At 54.4% G+C, this 19222-nt stretch overlaps 8 protein-coding genes across 8 annotated transcripts; 6 read left to right on the forward strand and 2 right to left on the reverse strand.

Annotated features, from left to right (window-relative positions):
• Positions 1-1564: 1564 nt before the first annotated feature.
• A1O7_02207 (uncharacterized protein) lies at positions 1565-2469 on the forward strand (the record flags this gene model as incomplete). The annotated part of the gene is made up of 3 exons (XM_007756241.1): positions 1565-2074; positions 2198-2284; positions 2377-2469. 3 exons carry the CDS (start codon positions 1565-1567, stop codon positions 2467-2469), a joined length of 690 nt encoding a protein of 229 aa, XP_007754431.1.
• Positions 2470-2856: 387 nt separating this feature from the next.
• Positions 2857-3944, reverse strand: A1O7_02208 (uncharacterized protein; the record flags this gene model as incomplete). Its single annotated transcript, XM_007756242.1, has 3 exons — positions 2857-3052; positions 3113-3602; positions 3680-3944. 3 exons carry the CDS (start codon positions 3942-3944, stop codon positions 2857-2859), a joined length of 951 nt encoding a protein of 316 aa, XP_007754432.1.
• A 697-nt stretch (positions 3945-4641) lies between these two features.
• Positions 4642-5657, forward strand: A1O7_02209 (uncharacterized protein; the record flags this gene model as incomplete). The annotated part of the gene is made up of 2 exons (XM_007756243.1): positions 4642-4769; positions 4889-5657. The coding sequence occupies 2 exons, from the start codon at positions 4642-4644 to the stop codon at positions 5655-5657; spliced, it is 897 nt and encodes a 298-aa protein (XP_007754433.1).
• Positions 5658-7240: 1583 nt separating this feature from the next.
• Positions 7241-9058, forward strand: A1O7_02210 (uncharacterized protein; the record flags this gene model as incomplete). Its single annotated transcript, XM_007756244.1, has 1 exon — positions 7241-9058. The coding sequence occupies one exon, from the start codon at positions 7241-7243 to the stop codon at positions 9056-9058; it is 1818 nt and encodes a 605-aa protein (XP_007754434.1).
• A 909-nt stretch (positions 9059-9967) lies between these two features.
• Positions 9968-11830, forward strand: A1O7_02211 (uncharacterized protein; the record flags this gene model as incomplete). Its single annotated transcript, XM_007756245.1, has 9 exons — positions 9968-10168; positions 10218-10325; positions 10379-10468; positions 10521-10584; positions 10637-10700; positions 10749-10863; positions 10918-11132; positions 11181-11250; positions 11297-11830. The coding sequence occupies 9 exons, from the start codon at positions 9968-9970 to the stop codon at positions 11828-11830; spliced, it is 1461 nt and encodes a 486-aa protein (XP_007754435.1).
• Positions 11831-12292: 462 nt separating this feature from the next.
• Positions 12293-13372, forward strand: A1O7_02212 (uncharacterized protein; the record flags this gene model as incomplete). Its single annotated transcript, XM_007756246.1, has 1 exon — positions 12293-13372. The coding sequence occupies one exon, from the start codon at positions 12293-12295 to the stop codon at positions 13370-13372; it is 1080 nt and encodes a 359-aa protein (XP_007754436.1).
• A 144-nt stretch (positions 13373-13516) lies between these two features.
• A1O7_02213 (uncharacterized protein) lies at positions 13517-14706 on the reverse strand (the record flags this gene model as incomplete). The annotated part of the gene is made up of 2 exons (XM_007756247.1): positions 13517-14329; positions 14440-14706. The coding sequence occupies 2 exons, from the start codon at positions 14704-14706 to the stop codon at positions 13517-13519; spliced, it is 1080 nt and encodes a 359-aa protein (XP_007754437.1).
• A 1725-nt stretch (positions 14707-16431) lies between these two features.
• Positions 16432-17454, forward strand: A1O7_02214 (uncharacterized protein; the record flags this gene model as incomplete). Its single annotated transcript, XM_007756248.1, has 1 exon — positions 16432-17454. The coding sequence occupies one exon, from the start codon at positions 16432-16434 to the stop codon at positions 17452-17454; it is 1023 nt and encodes a 340-aa protein (XP_007754438.1).
• Between the last annotated feature and the right edge of the window lie 1768 nt (positions 17455-19222).

Consider the following 19222-nt stretch of genomic DNA (forward strand, 5'->3'; position numbering starts at 1 on the left):
TCTGCATACATCTGCTGACGCTCTTGAAGCCTGCCGTCCTCTGCATACATCTGCTGACGCTCTTGAAGCCTGCCGTCCTCTGCAGGAATGCTTGCTTCGCATAACGACTTGCAACCACCATCCCGTGAAGCAGTGTATGGTAAGCTACAGCTGTTTGGTCGGAGTGATGTGTTCCTCACCCGCTGGGTTTGCGCAACCCCGTGTCGAACGCCCTGACAATCTCGTGGACCTGAGCATATTGCGAGTTTTCACCGCCTACCTTGACGCAACCATTATCGAGCTGAATCATAGAAATGGACGTGATGGCAGGCAGGATAGTTCAGCTCCAGCCGAGTATTCTGCTGGCTCGATGAAGCAGTACTCTGAGGACACGGTGATACTGTGCATTTTATATCGCGGGTAGGGTTGAGTGTCACCAATACAAAACGCGCTGGCAACGATAAAGGGACCAACAATTAGGAGGCAAACTGCAGGCTCCTCCTGTGCTGAGCGCAACATGCAATCTACCTAGGACGGTACTCCGTACGGCAGATTATCTCTGTCCAAGCGCTCTGCCATAGGCCATTTTGGCGCGAAAACCCAGCGATGTTTGAATCTTGACCTCTTGCCGCTCCAGTCAAGCTGGTGGGGCCTACTGTGTACTGAGGATAACAATGGCTTCGTAGTCGACCAAGTGCAGAATGGCTACGGATCGCCACAAGCTGGAGACTTCATCGTCCACCCATCTATCCAGCCCTTCAAGAGCGAGGTCTTTGAGCCGATACTTGACTCCTACGCCATCCTCCGAAGTGTCGTTATCCGCTTCGGCTGCGCGTTACTCAGCACAGCACCACTTACGTACTCACCCAGTACTTATGCAGGCGACAGCCACACACATGCGCCTCGGGCACGATCTCAATCGACTGTCCGATGCTTCATTTGCGCTGTTCAGTGCTCACACTTGCCTGATTGCCCCATATACCACATCAGGTTCCCGCAGCAGGTATTGTGTGAAGGACACAAGTCTTAGTCAGTAAACCCCCCGTTGCTAGGCCCGATTCGGAAGGCCATCGCCCTTTTCATCAAGCCTTGCGACGTTGGGCCCTGTTGAGTCGACTTGAGTCGACTTTAGTTGGCAGTCTCTGCTTCTTCTTTGCCAGGCGTCGGCCCTTGACGTCAAGGGCACAGTCAACAAGAGATGAGCAGTCCGTTGCAATTACATTGCATTGCGTTGACGTGCGTTGGCTTGCCTTGCCTTGCATACCGTAGGTGACTGGTAGGTGAAGTGATTTGATTACTGTCCACGGTATAGAGCACGGGGACCCGTAACCAGGGAAAGACGCGGACCACGTTGCAGCGTAGATCTTCTATATGTACCGGCACTCCCACTCGCACTCGCACTCTCTTTCGATCAGAAGTCACCCCCATTTCCTACCATACCAGCAGTTGTCACAAAAGCCGCCGTACAGACCGTCCAAGGAATCAACATCTAACCAACGCCGCCAGCTACAGTACAGTACTAACAGCACGGTATCATCACATTCCATACATCCGGTATCCTACCACCCCAACCTCCCCCACCATCATGTCCTTCGCATCATACCCCCCGCCACCCTACAAATTCGAACGCCTCGACAAAGACAAGGCCATCCTCCTGATCGTGGACCACCAGCTCGGCCTCCTCCAGCTGGTAAAGGACTACACGACGGCCGAGTTCCGCAACAACGTCCTCGCCCACGCCGAGCTGGGCAAGCTCTTCGACCTGCCCACCATCCTGACGACGTCGGCGGAGAACGGGCCCAACGGGCCCCTCCCCAAGGAAATCACCGACATGTACCCTCACGCCCCCTTTATCCGGCGCAACGGCGAAGTCAACGCCTGGGACAACCCGGAGTTTCGCGCGGCCGTGGAGGCCACGGGTCGTAAGCAGGTCATTCTGGGTGGCATCGTGACCGAGGTGTGCACCATGTTTTTGGCCCTCAGCTTGCGCGAGGCCGGGTATAGCGTGTGGGCGAACACGGAGGCCAGCGGGACGGCCACTCCGAAACTGGCCGAGGATGCGAACCGGCGGATGGAGAACGCGGGCGTTCATTTGGTGAGTTGTCTGTGTCTTCGGCCCTGTTGAGCCCTGTGCTTCGAACGACTGTGACGGGATGTGATGAGTATGGCCGCGCTGTACACATGCTGACGTCTTCTGTCTTCTTTGTCCGCTCTACAGACCGGCTTGTTTGGCGTGGCCATGTTCTTGATGAAAGACTGGAGGAACACGCCCGGCACGGCAGAGGTGCTGCCCTTCTTGGACAAGGTACGTTGCGCCACATAAAGTCTCTGTCATTTCCCTCTGGACTTCACAGTGTCCCAACATGAACTACACACACTCACCACATGCGCAAATAGTATTTCCCGGCGTATGGCATCGTGGCCCGAAGTCACGGCTCGGCAAAGAAATCCGGCGAGATTGTCCCGGGAGAGGAACAGTTACTGGGATAAGGATGAAGTGTGCGGGCCGACGATCTTGCTTGTCTGCCGTGTATTTGAGCCGCGAGTCTCGCAATGGCAAGAGCGAGAGTGAGGAGAACCGGTACCCTGAGGTCAGATCTGCTCTTCGGTGGCCAAGGCCGACATTGAAGACGTTGTATACAACAAAATAATACAGATGTGTGGAATCTTGAACAAAGTCCAGGCGCCACGCTATGCCCTTCAATCCATGGTCCCTGGTGCCTGATCCTGCCTTTTATCAATACAGGTTCAGGTGTGAAGTCGACCACAGTTGAGCCGAATCTTGTGCCTTTTGCCCAAGTTGTCTTGTAGCGACAAGTCTTGCAGTAGAGGTTCACAGGACTTGTGTCGAATTCCACTTGACAGGTTATACTCGAATTATACAGCGCTATAACCGCCCCTCGAACCTCCTCCTGCCACTGTATCAGCCACCTTCCGGGACCAGTCTTTGACAAGGTAGGGGATATCGCGGATGGTGTCGCCGTGAGGGAGCAGGTCCCAGCCACGTGCGCCGTAGCGGTTGTAGTTCAGCCAGGAACCAAAGATGAGGTAGGCGGCGATGCCGAGGAACGCACTGTCAAGGTCATGTCAGCAAAACACTGTAATGCGGATAGTGGGCGCCAGGCGGACGTACATCAAGATAAACCAGGTAAAGAAGCCCCAGCCGCTCTTCTTCGCCTCGTCACTATCGGCATAGTCCTCACAGGCATACTTGGTGCGCCAATTCAACCGCAAAACCTCCAACTTCTCCTTGCCCTCCACCGGGCCGTAGCTCACGAACTCTAAACTCGATGTGCTGGGCGGTTTTGCCTTATCATCGCCGTCTTTCTTATCGTCCTTGTCCTCTCTTTTCCGCCGGCGTTTCTCCTCGTTGCCTGTCCTGTCCTTGTCGCATTGTAATTGGATGACTGCCTTTTGCTTCATGTGGTTGTAATTTCCACCATTGAGTTCGATCTGTAGACCGTCGGAGCTCGAATCCTGGGCTTTTAACCGCGAGACCTTCGGGTCGAGACTCCCGCCCGTGCTAGACTCGAAGTTTCCCGCCACGGGGATCACGTTCTCGACTTCGACGTGTTCTCTCTCCGGGTCGTCGGCCGGGTTCCACGAGCGGACGACGCCACATACTGTACTCGGTTCAGCGTTAGCGTCGTTGGACTTTATATCATGCTCCCTTTTGCTTCGGCGCTGCGTAGGGGCTTACCTCTCGTGCCTGCCGGGCATTGATCCTGGTCCCTTATTCCTTCGAGCTTCTTCAGCGGCGCACACAGGTTCACCGTCCACGTTGTGTTGTATTCTGCCGGCGGCCTCGACGTGTCGTGGACACTAACGGAGTGTCGACCCGCGAGCTTCGAAAGATCAAACTTCTTGCCATCCACGCGGATGTGATCGCAGTCTATTGATACGGCGGCGGCGAGATGTGACAAGGAGAAGAGTACAGATACTAATGAGTAGGATGTTGCCTTCATGGCTACGGATTAAAGGCAAGGGACGAACTGATAGAGGTCGACAGAAGTGCGGATGAGGTGATGCGCTAGTTGCTTGTCCGGGTATCGCGCAAGATGCAATACGAGCTTGGCAAATGAAGCGGCTGTGAAGGAACGGCAAGAAGGCAAGAAGGTCGAAGAGTACTGGAGGAAGAGCTTCGCAGCACCGTGTAGATTACAAGAATGATCAATGATCAAACGATGCCCGCCTGCTTCACGAACAGCGACACTAAACTGCATGATGTCGATTCCCAATCCATCTGCCAAGGCATTAGAGGCCGCCATTTGGCACTAGTCCCTTTTCGCTACCATTGTGCACATTGCTGTGCGCCGAGGGCGGGTGCATATCTCGTACCTCGTACGGGATACGAGTTACTCATAGCAGAAGCGGCAGTGCTACCGCACGTGTGACGCTGCTGTGTACTCCTTGCCGAAGCTTGTCTCTGCGGAAGGTCCAAGCATCGTGGGTTACATAAGGGAAGCAAAGCAATACAAGCTACAGCAGATAGGTGGGCCTAAGTTGGGGTTTAGGGCCTAATTAGGGCCTCTCTCTCCGAAAGCCCGGGGGTCTCACTCCTTGACACCATGTTAACATGCTACATATCTTGGTACTTGGACGCCGTGGTGGCCGTGGTCTTCAACAGTCAGATGCAAAGTCCAAGACTGGCAGATGGTCACAATGACTGAGAACAAACAACCATCGCCGGCGGGAGCTGGGACAGAATCAGGCCTTATCTACCGCACGGCGGAAGCGCAAGAAGACGACCTCCTCTCAAGAATCCTCTGCAATGCATTTCTTCCGCTATGGTGAGTACGTATGCGACGAAGGCTGTAACCACGATGAGCGAGAATGAGTGACTTCCCTGGATTTATTTTTCAAGATCTACTTGCACCAACGCTGCTAATACTTGCACCGCGCCCTGCAGGAATCACAACTGGTTCCATGGTGTATCTCACCCGCTGGAGCCCGTCACGATCGGCACCGTGGACAGCAATCCACCGATGAGCAGACTGCAGAGATCACGAGTGCGCTTCTACCTCGGCTTGATCAAGGTGACCAGACTGATAGGCGGGAGTGTGCTTGTCGCGGAAGTCCCAGTCACGGCCACGGGCATGGCCACGGAGAGAGACTCAACTAACGCCACGAGCGCGACGCGTGAAATCGGCGCCGTTCTCCTATGGCTGCCTCCGTCGAAGCGACTCGGCGGCCTGGGCATCCCTACGCTCTGGCGCTCAGGCTTGCTCTCGCTCATGCTCCCCTGGCACTACGGGCTGACGGGTTTCTACCGCGTCGAGCTCGTCTTCGAAGCGAACATTGCCAAAATGTGGAGTCGGACGCTTCCGGACCTCCCGCCGCGAGGCGTCAAAGAGAGCGAGTGTGGCTTCGTCCAGATGATCGCCAGGAATCCCAAGTACTCCCGAAAGGGGTATGCTTCAGGACTGCTAAAGTATCAGATGGACCAGCATTTCGCAGAGTTCCCCGACAGGCCGGTGCTCCTGGACACGACGACCTTGGAGGGCATCAGGGCGTACGAGCGGTTGGGATTCAAGTTGTTGGCCGAGACGCCCGTGGACACAGGCACGGACGCGACGGGGATGAAGTTGACGAAGGATGCGAGCGAAGAAGTCAGAAGGGAAGCACAGGAGATTTGTGTCCAGAGGGTGATGGCGCGGCTTGCGGGAGGGAGTCACTAAAAGTGGCAGGGAGGGAACAGCTACATTTTGCGACCACGCCTGGAGGCTCTAGATGCTGGGTGAGGAGACCCGGGGCGAAGATTGTTGTGCCAATTCATCATGTTTACCGCGAGCGATACAGAAGTTTGGTGGGCACGTACCCTCCGGAACCTACAACATCAGGCTGTTCGTCATGGCCGTGCCTGTTGAACTCCCATGATGTCTTCCTCGGTCGATACCACTATCCTCGTTAATTGACCGAACGTTTGATATGCAGCCACGGCGAAATAAGGCCAATGCGATGCTTCCTTCGCCCCATGTCTACTCAAGCCGCAACTGTCGATGACCTCCCTCGGAGTCGCCTCAAGCGCCCCATATGATCGCCAAATTACGGACGTAGCAACGATCAATGAGCCAAGAGCCTTGATTCGAGACCGGCCTGAGGCGGAAGCGGAGTGGGAAGCCTTTGGTATGATCACTCGATTCTACAAGATCCAGCCATTTGACTTGCTCGTTGCAGTCCCAGTAACATGTAGAGCTATCCAGAAGGAAGTGTTCCGGGCTCGGACGCCTAGACTTGCCATCAATCCCAGTGTTGGCGCGCTGTCGTCGAGTCATCTGAGTGTTAAGGGAAGAGGACAGGCGGCCGCCAGGCCATCAGATATCTTCCAAGCGCTAGTGAGTCCCCCTGGACGTATTGGAACCGCTTGAGCTGGTCTCCAATGTCGAGATATCATGTGATTTACGGTTTAGGTTATTGATGAGGCGCCCCTCCGCGACGGGCCCAACGTATCTGTCTCTGACGACGTAGTGGCTCCAATCACGAGGCTCCGAATGAGGGCGACAGGTGCCTAATAATGATGGCAGAGCTGAAAAGTGCATGCTGTAGCGTAGCAATGGTTAACAGCTGGTAGTAAGTAGTAGGCTCCATGAGGTGGTATACTCGCCAAGTCCTTCCTGAGACGGCCTTCAGGCCTGCTAAGGCTGCCCGTGTAGCTTCTGAATCATTGGCTGTAAATTGTGCTAGCTTGGCTTGGCTCCAGCTATACGAGCGGGAGGTATCAAATGAAGGACGACTTCTTCAACGGTGTTAACGGAGCGCCCGCTACCTGCCTGTTCAGGGTTAGCTGAGGAGAGGACATAAGAGGCGCTATCACGGAAAGCAGGAATGGGTGTTTCGCCAATCGATGCCAGGGATGCCGCAAGGCGAACCAGGACTGTCTTATTCCAAGATTCACTCAGAGCGCGTGGACGAACAGGCTCTAGGTGCTGAGATGTGCTCAAGAAGGTCGTCAATAGCATGCAGAGGGCTAACAGAAGTACTGCCGGACTATCGAGATGGTTCAGGCCTCCATGTCTTGCCCGCTCGTGCTGGCAGCCCCAGGCCCCCAGGCTTACTCCGTAGTTGTGAATTGTACACCGTGTTCCTCGTAGAGGCTCACTCCTCATTCGTCATCAATGTTATGCAATGGCTGAACATCCAACCATTTGCAGGGACAAATCGCGGCACTGAGACGCTTCTATTCCGCGTATAGCTGATGCAAGTTACGACCTTGCGGGGACATTACATGGATCAAGATGGAAGGCATTGCATGGCCGGAAAGATGTTCTATAAGAATCCCACATGGGCAGCACCAGTGCGCGGACGTGCTCACGGAGAGAACCACTTGAGCCGCGACAACCACAAAACCGAGTTGAAAAGCACCGTGACAGACCGAACCATTCCTCCCAAGTCCCCGTCTTTAACGCTAATCGAGCCTCGAGCTCAATCATCCCGAATGGCTTCCACAAAGGACACGTTCGACTATATCGTCGTCGGCGGCGGTCTTGCCGGCTGTACATTGGCTTCCCTCTTGCCCAAGTCGCTGGCGTCGACGTCTGTCCTTCTGATTGAGGCGGGCGCCGACGTGTCGAAGCACCCACTGACACAGACACCCATGGGTTGTTTCGCCGCCCATGGCTCTGAAATCGATTGGAACTACGAGACCGTTCCTCAACCGCACCTCAACAATCGGAGTCTGTACAATGGCGCTGGGAAGGCACTAGGTGGCAGTACCGCCACCAACTATGGAAGTTGGACCCGAGGCTCAAGATTCGACTACGACCGGTGGGCTCAGGTTGTGGGCGACAGTCGGTGGGGTTATGACGGGCTGCTGCCTTATTTCGAAAAGATCGAAAAGGACCACATCACAAATGTGGCTGTTTCGAAAAGCAGCCCAAATCGCAAACACCCTTTGCGCGAAAGGGTGTTGCAGGCATGGCTCGATCTTGGACTGGAAAACATTTCCAGTGCCAACAGCGGCGAACCCATCGGAGTCGGAGAGTTTGTTGAGAATTGGCGGGACGGCAAACGACAGCTTGCGAGTAGTGCTTTCGACTTATCCAACGTCACTGTCATGACTGAAACGGTTGTGCAGAAGGTTGTGCTTGAAGAGCAAGCGGGGAATCTCACCGCCACAGGAGTGGAATTGCATGATGGAAGGCAATTCTCGGCCACCAAGGAGGTCATTCTCTCGGCCGGGGCATATCGCACACCGCAACTTCTGCTGCTGAGTGGCATCGGACCGGCCGAAGAGTTACAAAAGGTTGGTATCCCGGTGCAACTGAACTTGCCTGCAGTTGGGAAAAACTTGCACGATCACCTTCTTCTTGGCTTTGCGTTTCCACTCAAAGATCCATCAGCTGGTTTTGCGTTTGGGGGCGCGGCAGGTCCATGGGCAGACCCAGCATATCAATTGGGCCTTCCTGGAGACTGGATTGCGACTGAAAACGTCCCTAACTCGGTTTTGGAGGGAGCGGTGGAAGCCGACGCCATCGCGGGTCCTGACCAAGAAAGCCGGAAGTATGCGAGCTCTCTTCTTGATTCTCGCGCAGCGCACCTTGAGACGGTCATCATCTACGTGCCTGGAGGTCAACCACTCACGAACACGCACGTACCGTTTGATGGCACACATATTGGTGCTGTCGTGTCGGTCATGTCGCCCACTTCACGTGGCCACATCGGCATATCGTCAGTTTCGGCATTAGACCCACCTGTCGTTGACCCACAGTACAACCAAACGGAGGTCGACCGGGCTTTGATGCGCTATGGCATACGGCGCTTGCTGAGGCTTGCTCGAATTTCTCTGGCAGATATCGTAAAGGCGGAGAATCCTCCACCACCGTTCGAGTCGTTAAGCGACGCTTCTTCTGACTCAGAAGTCGACGCGCGCGTGCGCTCAGAAGGTCGGACGTTCTTCCATGCAGCAGGTACTGCCAGTATGGGACAAGTGGTAGACACGGAACTGCGAGTTATTGGCGTCGATAGATTGCGTGTCGTCGATGCAAGTGTGCTTCCAATGCCAATTGGTGCACATCTTCAGGCCGCAACCTATGCGCTTGCTGCGCAAGCTGCAGACATATTGGCACAAGCGAGGTCGTAGAAGGTTTGGCTGGACTTACGAACGCAACCTGAATGCCGCTGTCCAGCCTGCTCGGCTGTTCATCGATTGGAGGATGTGGAAGGAGAGGGCAGCCGCAGTTGCATTTCCTCCGTCTTGTACTTCTGCAACATCAAACTCTCTTCTTCGGCCTGGTAGACCAATCAGGAAAATAACGACAGTTTTGGTACCGAGGTCCGAGTACTCAGGTCTATGTCGCTGCCCGTCCGAACCGCAAGACGTAGGAGGTGGGTGGAAGTCTCTCGCGTAGACAGGGAATGCCATGATAGCGGAACGCCCAGGAGACTAGAGCCTCGGTGGCAAGCTCGGTAAGCTTGGCGGTTTACCCCGGATTTTTGACCAAGTCGAGATCGGCAGTGGGTAACGGCAGTAAAACAATGGCTCGGAAAAGGCTCTGCCAGCCTGATTGAATCTCCTCCATGGAGCAATGGCTGTGTTGATACTCGAGCATTGGGCGGAGAACATAGGTCGCATGAAGCTGCCGCGGCTCACCCTCCCGCCAGCTTGCATACTCAGATTATATCCTTTTGGACAGTAATGAACTCTTTTCTTGGCCGGAATGAATGCTCGTCCTCTGTCTTGGCAATAGCGCGGCAGCTTCATATGATCGAGGGGGCCAAGGTGCCACGATGAGGGGTAGACGGCGGAACATGCTCGTCCAGCACACGGTTTGCGCGACAATGACTGCCAAGTCTCTTGGTTGGACAAAGTGACTCGTGTTCGAACCCTCGCCATGCCTTGGGCTTGCTGAATCATGGGATATAAGACAGGTAATGCCTTACGTGGCGGCGGGACTCAGCTCAACATACACCAGCTTTCCACTTGCAACAGCAACACAGGTGCTGTCTTTCAATCTCCTCTCTACCAGATCCGCCCTTCCTTGCAGGCATCATGTCTGGTAGTGACCAGGAGAAATACGGCGGCTCTTTTGAGCACACATCCGATGTGGCCGCCCACGATCAGCCTAGTCCTATCGATGACGCTCCTCACTTTGACAAACACAGGGAGAACAAGCTGATCCGCAAGATTGACTTTCGTCTGCTTCCAATTCTGGGAGCGTTGTACTCCATTGCACTCATCGATCGGGTCAATGTAAGAAGTTGTCTACTTCTGTACAGGTCATGGGCACTGACGGAATCAGATCTCCAATGCCCGAGTTGCTGGTATGGGAGAGGATCTTCAACTAAACATTGGCAACCGCTATACCGTGGCTCTTGTCGTATTCTTTCCACCCTACTTCTTGTTTGAGGTGCGGGGACATTCTGGATCAGCCCGTCAGTGACCATGCTGACCAAGTTGCAGCTGCCGTCAAATATCGTTCTCCGCCGCGTTGGAAGTGCCAACTGGCTGTCATTCATAGCCTTCTCATGGGGTTGCACAATGCTCGGCCAGGTTAGATTTTCCCTGGTGGTGATCTGCGAATTGGCGCTCATAAGAGGACTAGGGATTTGTCAAGTCGTATGAAGCTCTCGCTGTGTGTCGCACAATACTTGGACTCTTCGAAGCAGGTACGGCTGACTGCAATCGTGCTTTGCGCCGTACTGACTGCATCATCACCAGGATTCTTCCCGGGGTGTGTATACCTTATCTGTTGCTGGTACGTTCGATATGAGGTGCAGAAGCGGTACGTGTCACAAAGACAATCTGAAGGTTGGGTGTTGACCCCTTCAAGGCTCGCGTTTTTCTACATCCTTTCCGTGCTCGTCGGAGGCTTTTCCAATATTCTGGCGTATGGTCTCATGCAGATGGAAGGAGTCGGCGGCCAGCGCGGATGGCAATGGATCTTTGTGAGTGTAGAAGAGCTAGCTCGTTGATGGCCGGTTGGAACTGATTTGAGGCAGATCATCGAAGGTCTAATGACAGTAGTTGTCGCCATCATCGCATGGTTCATCATTGTCGACTTCCCCGATAAAGCTGAGAAGAAGGGTCTCTTGAGTCACGAGGAGGCTGCATTCATCGTGCGACGGATTGAGCTCGATAGAAATGATGCCATTCCCGATCCTCTTACCTGGGCCAAATTCTTCCATCATCTCGGAGACTGGAAGCTCTGGACGTTGTGAGTTGATCGCCGGACCCTTCGGCAAAAGTGTTCTGACCATGGTAGCGCTTTGATGTTCATGTCAACGACTATGCCGGCATACGCCTTTGCATATTTCACCCCAGTCATCGTCCAGGTATGTATCACCCTCCGGCTCTGAGACTGGGGCTAATTCGTGGTAGGGTATGGGATATACCGCAGGCATTGCCAATCTGCTATCGGCACCTCCAGTTGTCACAGCAGTATTCAGTGCTTTGGGGTTCGCCTGGATTGGAGATAAGTATCACGTCCGTGCTCCTATTATTGCAGCCCAGGCAGTCATCGTGATAGTCGGCTTGATGATCACGGCCTACCACAGCTCGGACGGCGTCAGATACTTCGGAATCTTCCTCGGCATTGCTGGATGCCAGGGAAACATTCCGGCCATTCTGGCATACCAGTCGAACAACATCCGGATGCAGTCCAAGAGAAGTGTAGGCAGCGCGCTCCAGATTGGGTTCGGCGCGATCGGCGGCATCATCGCCTCCACTGCTTTCACCCAGAAGGAAGCTCCCTACTACAGGAGCGGACTGTGGGCCACTGCCGCATTGCAGTTCTTTGTTCTGGGATCTGTCGCTTGCACTTCATGGTACTTCTGGAAGAAGAATAAGCAAGTGGATGCCGGGACCCTTGAGAAGCCGATTGAGGGACAAGAGGGTTTCAAGTACACTCTTTAAGCTTAGGAGACGCACACCAGAGACTGGGGGAGGTTGCGAATGAGCTGGGTTTGGTATCCATGCAAGCGCAGATCTTTGAAGTCGTGAGACGCATATGAAAAGGAGGAACGTATCTCGGACTTCGCATTCAAGGGAAGAAAGAAGAAAGCTACACACATGTGGGGCGAGAATCGTTTTTCCAGATCACGTGCCAGGCTCCAAGCCCAAAAGAAGCGCGTTTTGAGCATATGGTTCACCGCATAAAATTGTCGGGGAGCAAATACTCTCTACCGCGTATAATTACCCACGATGCCACCTTGAGCTTGCCCTCCAGGTTTGCGCATGGCCAGCGATTTCTTGGACAAACACATTCCTCCCGTAGGACTCTGCTCCCACCATGCCCGGGCACTGGGGCTGACGCAAGCAGACTTCCAAGTGAAGTGAAAGTCAGCGCGCGTTGTGCCCAAAGTCCCGTCTCCAAGGATGCCGAACAAGAAGTCCAAGAATGCCTCCAAGGCCCTGGGCAAGACCACGATGCCGAGCACAGCGGCCGCCGCTTCTCATGTCCCACGAATCTCGCCTCTACCAAACACGTCTGATGACTTCCGGATTAAGAACGCCGAAGCGAAGAGCCTAATAATGGCGACCCTCGTCCCGGGCAGCGAAGCGTGGAGGATTGCCGAACCCATCGAACTGGCCTCCACGATCATGAAGACGCTGGAGGCGAGATACGCGCCCAAGGACGCGGCCGGCAACCCTCTGCGCGGGAAGGATCTTGTGGCATGGACGGCCACCAACAAGAGCAAGAATGAGCTGGTCGGCCTTCTTGGGCTGGATATCTACGACGGCGCAACCTCGACGGAGTTTATTGAGGACTTCGTGGCCGGGAAGCCGATGGACAAGTACATGAATCTGTATAGAGAGAAGCTTGCAGTGGCACAGGCCAACAGGGCGAGACTGACGTCCAGTCGCCCGCCAGCAGCGGATGACCCCAGGAAGACACCAGCCGCTTCGATATATGCGGATCCATCGAAGACAGGGTGGGATGAAATGAGGCCTGTGTCTACTTCTCCACCAACCCAATCAATGACATCACCTGCTCCTCAAGCTCCCAGTGCGTCCCAGTCGCAACCGCAAGCTCACCCTCCGTTGCAGTCTCCAGACGAAGAGGACCTCCCCATCCCAGAGACATTCCATCTCCCGCCACAGCTTTCAACGTCCCCTCTCACAGCTGGCTCAAACTCCTCACGCTGGCAAGCTCATCCTGTCAAACACGAGTCCTACCTCTCCGAACAGCAGGCGACTCTCTTTGCTCATCACGACGTCGACCGCAAAAAGCAAATCCAAGTCGCAGCCACAAAGGTTCTCATGCAGAAACTCCCCACTCGCGATTTGAGGCTCCTCTGGGCTGTGCTGTATGGTGGGGATGATGCACCTTGGCCTGGGAGTTGTTCGAGCGTGATTCCTGGAGTGACTAGTTTGCAATGGGGAGGCAAGGATTACGAGATTGATCACAAAACCTGTGTCTGGAGTTGGAATAACAAGGCCGAAGAGAAGGGGTGAAATCAACAGCAGTGGCGGGATGTGATTCATCATGGATACGAATATTCAACAATAGGCCAAAAGGGGTATCGAAAATGACGCTGCAGTACTGGCTCTGCATTCGCATGGTCTTTCCAACCTCCTCCGGCGACCGGATCACGGCGATCATACAGGACCGAACTGCCCGAGCACAGTCAACAGCAAGAACAGAACCAGAACCACAGTGCCCAGACTCGGCTCATCGAACCTCCAGGCAGCACTTTTCTCCTTGATATATGTCACATTCTGCGCCATCGAGACAATATCTCTCGTGACGTGCCCGCTCTGCGCCAATTGCCTCAACTGATCCCCGAATGTCTCCAAGATCTTCGTACTCCTGCCCGCCGGACAGAAGACAACTTCAAACCCTCCACCCTGGGGAATGATAAACGTCGAAGTCTGATCATCATACGCGTAGCTGTATGCGTCGGGACAGACCTTCTTCGCTTGCTGGGAGTACAAGCTGGGGGTGCAGGAAGCGGGTGTACCGTGCTTACCGGTACAGCAGTACTTAGCTTTATTCCACTTTGCGCAGGCGCTGAGACAGGGGTTGAAGATTGGCCGCTCAATGTTGTCGTCCGGGTAAGGGTAGACTCCATCGCCTGGTTTGGTGGGCGGCGCGAGCTGAAGGGGCCAGGGGCACCAGTCTTGCACGAAGGAGGATGTGATGGATTGATCGAGCGGTAAGGGAAAGGTCGAGTTGGTGCCGAACTCGGCGTCGCTGGTGTCGCCAATTTCGGCAAGGAGAGAGGACGTCCCAATACACACTGGATTCGTCAGGTTCGGCGGAATGTCCGTCAAGTTGGGATTGCCGCTCTGCCCGAGCAAGGAGATGATGCCGACCGGGATGTTGTAGCCATCCACCAGCGAGATGTCGTAAAAGGCTTGATTCGTGGCTGATGACAAGGTAAATTCGGCGAGCGTCGCTGGTGGTTGCCCCTGTTTCCACAGAACTTGATCAGCCACACGTGATCCATATAAATTCACTCCGGTGCAGACTCGTTGATCACATCACATCGAACGATCGATCTGGGCGAAGAGTCACTCACCGCACCCGGACACTGCAAAAACATCCCACAATCGCCAGTCTGGCAGGGAGCACCACCCTGCCCGCTCGCAGGCTGAGATCCCGTACTAGGGAAACTGCAGTTTGTGCGTGCCCACACGCGCCCCTTCCAATCTAGTCCGACGGTCTGCGGGTTTGTTTCGCCAGGATTGAGAAGGAAGCCGGAGCTGGCGGGGGGAGTGCCTTCCTGGGTGAGGATGGCTGGCCAAACGGGCTCCTTACAGTTGTTGGTCACTCGGAGGGGTAGCATGGTAACTGCTTGCGCTGTAGGAAGGTGAAGGATTGTTGAAAGAAGTAGAAGGGTTGGCATGTGAGTTCGAGAAGAGGCACGCCGCGTGCTTGAAATCCTCCTTTTCCTGTTTCTCCTATTTCGGGCCGCTGAAGCTTGTGGTGACAAGATATCGCCGGCCATTGTGTGCATGCTGGGTCTGATCTTCAATGTCCGTTGTGCGTCTTTTCCCTCGATTACCCCGTTGGGTCGAACCTTAGGAAGCTCAAAGGTGAGGGATGTTGTTGCGGAACCTCCAGGCTATGTATTTCCTAGAGCGCAAGGTCAGAGGATGACAGTGAACGTCCCCTAACCAGCAGCCGTTCCCGCCAGGCCGTGCTATATCCCCACGAATCGACTATCGTGTAAGTTAATGAAGTTACCCGTTGACGGTTGGGCTAATAATGTATGCTGCGATATCCGTATACTCTGAATATAAAGGCCTGTTATGCCCACGGGCTGACCTGGTGCACATTTGTCGTTTCAGACAAGTGAGATGTCCAGATAGATGTGGAGAAGTCGCGACCAGGGAGAGGTATCTGGAAGGTGCTGCCTGACTGCTTCCCGATCGGAGCTGAGGTGTCTACGGGTATTTCAAGGTCAAAGCCACGTCCAGCCCAGCTTGAAAGGAAGGTGAGAAGGCCCAATTGTCAAAGCTTGTGTTGAAGCACTTCACCCTAGGTTGAGATGCGCACAAGTCCACGCGTTCAGGCAGTGCTTCAAACCTGCGTAGCAAGATAGCCACGCCCACGCCATGCTTGGTCTTCTCTCTATCGGTTCTGAAGCCACGATCTTCGAGGCCTGAATCCTGGCACGTACCTGGTAAGATCCATCGAAAGGCCAGTGAGGGACTGCCGGGTGATGTCATTTTTGTCCACATTCTGTGGCGCTGTGGCGGTGCAGCGCTTACCCACCCCTGGCCAGTTCCTGGCACCTCTGAGCTGCGTCACCGTACGGAGTACTCCGTAGAAGAGGCTGATACAACGAAGCATAGACGCCTAGGTACGTAAAACCTCTCAGTTGAACATCGGTGTGTCATGTAGTATCCTTCGCAAGCAACACTCTTTCCAGCTGACCGCCTGCTCATACTGTAGATCCAAGTTCCCGCAGCGTTAGCGCTTATTCACAGGGCAGTAGGCAACCAAAGCGCTTTTCTAATCCAGCAATCATGGCGAAATCAGTCGAGATCTCACCAAGTCTTTTATTATGCGACAGCATCCATTGGCGGCTAGGTCTCTTTGACCGACAGGAAGGTGCACGACAAGCATTATGGCCATGCTTGACCTTCTCCGGCTTGCTTGTGATCCGGGGCCACCCCGCATGTCGTCCCGCAATTATCACCTCCAGCCTTCCCTAGAGCCCGGGGACCGCTCGGTGGGAAGTGGGAATCTCAGTTACCAGTCCCACAATGTATACTGATTGGCATATTTGAGGTATAAATACCTACGCCGTGACGGGGCATGTAGCGGGTGAGTAAAACTCAAGTGAAAGATCGAATTCAGGATGCGTATGCTATGCTTTTGGACTCTTGCTCTGGCTTCTGTCGCAAGTACTTGCTCACCCAGGCCATTGATACCGGACCAGCATGAAGTCCAGGGATACATCCAGCGCCGAGCCGCGTTGGCCTCTACGGCCCCTACTTCGAAGACTGGACTCCGGAACGTGCACATATTCAATGGCCACGACTTCCGCTCGGGCTCGTTGGCGATGCAGGACGGCAAAATCACATTCGATCTGCGCGACGTGGACAGCTGGATCGACGGCCAGGACGGGTACCTCATCCCGGGCCTCATCGACAGCCACTGCCACCCGGCGTTGATCTCGGACTTGGCCACGCTCAGTAGCTACGGGGTGACCACGGCCATGAGCATGATCTGTCCGTCGTACCCGCTTTGTGCGTCGCTGAGGGATCAGCCCGGCTTGACCTCCTTCTTCACAGCCAGTGCGGGTATCATGGGCCCCAACTCGACACACGCCCTGCTTATGCACGCGGACCCGAACACCCTGATCCGTTCGGCGGCCCAGGCACCTCAATTCGTGGCCTGGGCTTTCGGGAACAATTCAGACTTCATCAAGATCATTGCCGAGACAAACGGGCCTGATCAAGCCACGCAAGATGCGATCGTGGCGGAGACGCACCGGCTTGGACGCCAGGCCATGACCCACGCTGCCGACGTACGCTCATACCTCCAGGCGATTGCATCGAGGACAGATGGGATCCAGCACACTCCTGGGGACGGAAATATCACATCGGCCATGATCGCAGATATGGGACGAAATGGTCAATTCATCGTCCCTACCACTACGGTGGTCAAAGCGTTCCTGAATAGTACTGTTGCTTCACAATCGTCGTACAACAATCAGTCTTGGCGAACTGTAATTGGGAACTTGAAAAGCATGCGCCGAGCAAGGCTGCCGCTATTGGTAGGAACAGATGCTATCTCTGAGATGGACCCTTTTGCAGCCTTGGTCAAGAACCCTCTGGGGAGCACCGTGCATGATGAGTTGGAAGTGTTTGTGAATGAGGTCGGGTTTGAGCCTGCTGAGGCACTAAGGGCTGCAACGTCTCTACCCGCGCGACTCTTTAGATTGGCTGACCGGGGACTGATCATGGACGGGAAGCGGGCGGACCTGTTGCTGCTGGGGTCGAATCCATTGAAGAACATTTCAGCAACCAGGGATATTATGAAGGTGTGGAATGGAGGGATCGAATTCAGCTCTGCCACATGACCTGTTGCACGACATGAACATAGCACACCACTGGGGTGGATGAAGGATCCACTGACCCAGAACCACTTGGTTGGCCTAATACATATCTGGTGAACCTCTAGTAGCAACCTGCATACCTATAAGCCTCCGGCATGTTTATCTTCAGCATGGAATCGGCCACTAATATGAGGTGGTCGGACCGAGATCCAAACGGAAGGAAGGACATTGTGAGATCTGCACTCGAAGCACACCGGCCACATTCTTCGTGAGAAATTGTCAATTTGTAGAGCTGGAAAAAACTGTCCGAGATATTCGTTGGTATACGGATCCAGTCGCTGGGGCCCCAGATTCGGCATTGTTGCGTTGTCTGACAGCTTGCTCGTTTTCGATCTTAGTTGGCTTAGCAGGTAGGACGACCTGACAGTGGTGCTGGTAAAGAGCTCGCGAGCGGGAGAGTGCTGCACGGGCACAGTGCGACAGGTAGTGGAAGTCTGATTTCATATCCAGGTTCGTGTTCTCTTGGCGGGGCTGAGGGAGGGACTGCGAACCTCAGCCACGGACTCTCAATTAGAAGTGTTTGCATACACTTGATGGAGTGTCTTGTCACAGGACGACGAGGCTCGTGTAGCGGCAGGTGCTGTGGTGCCCGCCGGCATCTATAAGCCTTCAGCAAGGCGAGCATGACTGGCGGCAAGGCGACAACGACGGCAACGATGCCGATGACTGTTTCGCTGGAGAGAGGCATCTCATACGCGATAATGAAAGGTAAGCCCGCAAGACCTGGATGTTGCGGGGTGAAGACTCCGTGTAGTTCACCCGACTGGGGGAGTACATTTTTATGGTTCATCTCCTTCATCGTTGAGACGACTCAAGCTGGCATGTCTCATGTTAACACGGGACTCAACCCGACTGGGTCTTTACCAAAAGTGTCACCGCGGTCACCCTCATCACAAGCAACAGGCAGGAACACTGACGGCGGCGTCGATTGGCCAGTAGCAGCGATTGTGTCTGTGGGAAGAAGATTAGCCCAGTGCAAAGGTTCGTCTGAAGACGGTCGTGTGTTTTCGTAGGCTACCTGACCTGCAAAGTGAATGTGCAAGGTCGAAGTGCGCGGCAGCGCCTGTCGGGGCTCATGGAGTTCAGGATAAAGTAGACGAGATTGGCAGATACCAGAAGGACCGCATGCAGTGATGATGGTGGTGGTGGCATCTAATGTGAATAGGGTGATAGTCAAAGTGAACAACCATGCAGGCACGGACTACTCCTGGGTGACTCGGTCCATGGGGTTTTGACATTTTCGGCATTGACCACTCGGAAGTCCTGCCTCGTATGCCTGCATGCCTAGTCCCGCCTTTTGCGCTCCCCGTTACGACTAATTACGTACCTATTAGACGACGGCAAGGGAAGGCACGAAGCGGCGTCAGCGTGTGGGGTGTGTGGGAAAGCATCATCTGCGGCAACTTTGGGGCACGACCAACCACATACCTGGTACTCTTCAACGCCTTCCGTGTGAGTTTCCAGATTCCAAGTGCATCTGGGTGCACTTTCCAACTGTGTCATGCTGTGCTGAAACTCACTAAAGAGTCGCAATGGTGAGAGAATAGCTGCCTTCCAAAGGCTGCGGCTGGGTCAGCGGTTCCAGTTGCTTCGTATCCTATCTAATAGACTGTGTCTCGTGCCATGAGGAATCTGAAGGCTATACAAATTTCGACCAATGTCTTCTTGTGGTAGAGCTAGGTATCGCCATGACATGCAGATCCGCTACCACAACACAAAGATGATTCTAATA

Source organism: Cladophialophora yegresii, assembly GCF_000585515.1.
Source record: "Cladophialophora yegresii CBS 114405 chromosome Unknown aczIN-supercont1.2, whole genome shotgun sequence".
Classification (NCBI taxonomy): Eukaryota; Fungi; Ascomycota; class Eurotiomycetes; order Chaetothyriales; family Herpotrichiellaceae; genus Cladophialophora; species Cladophialophora yegresii.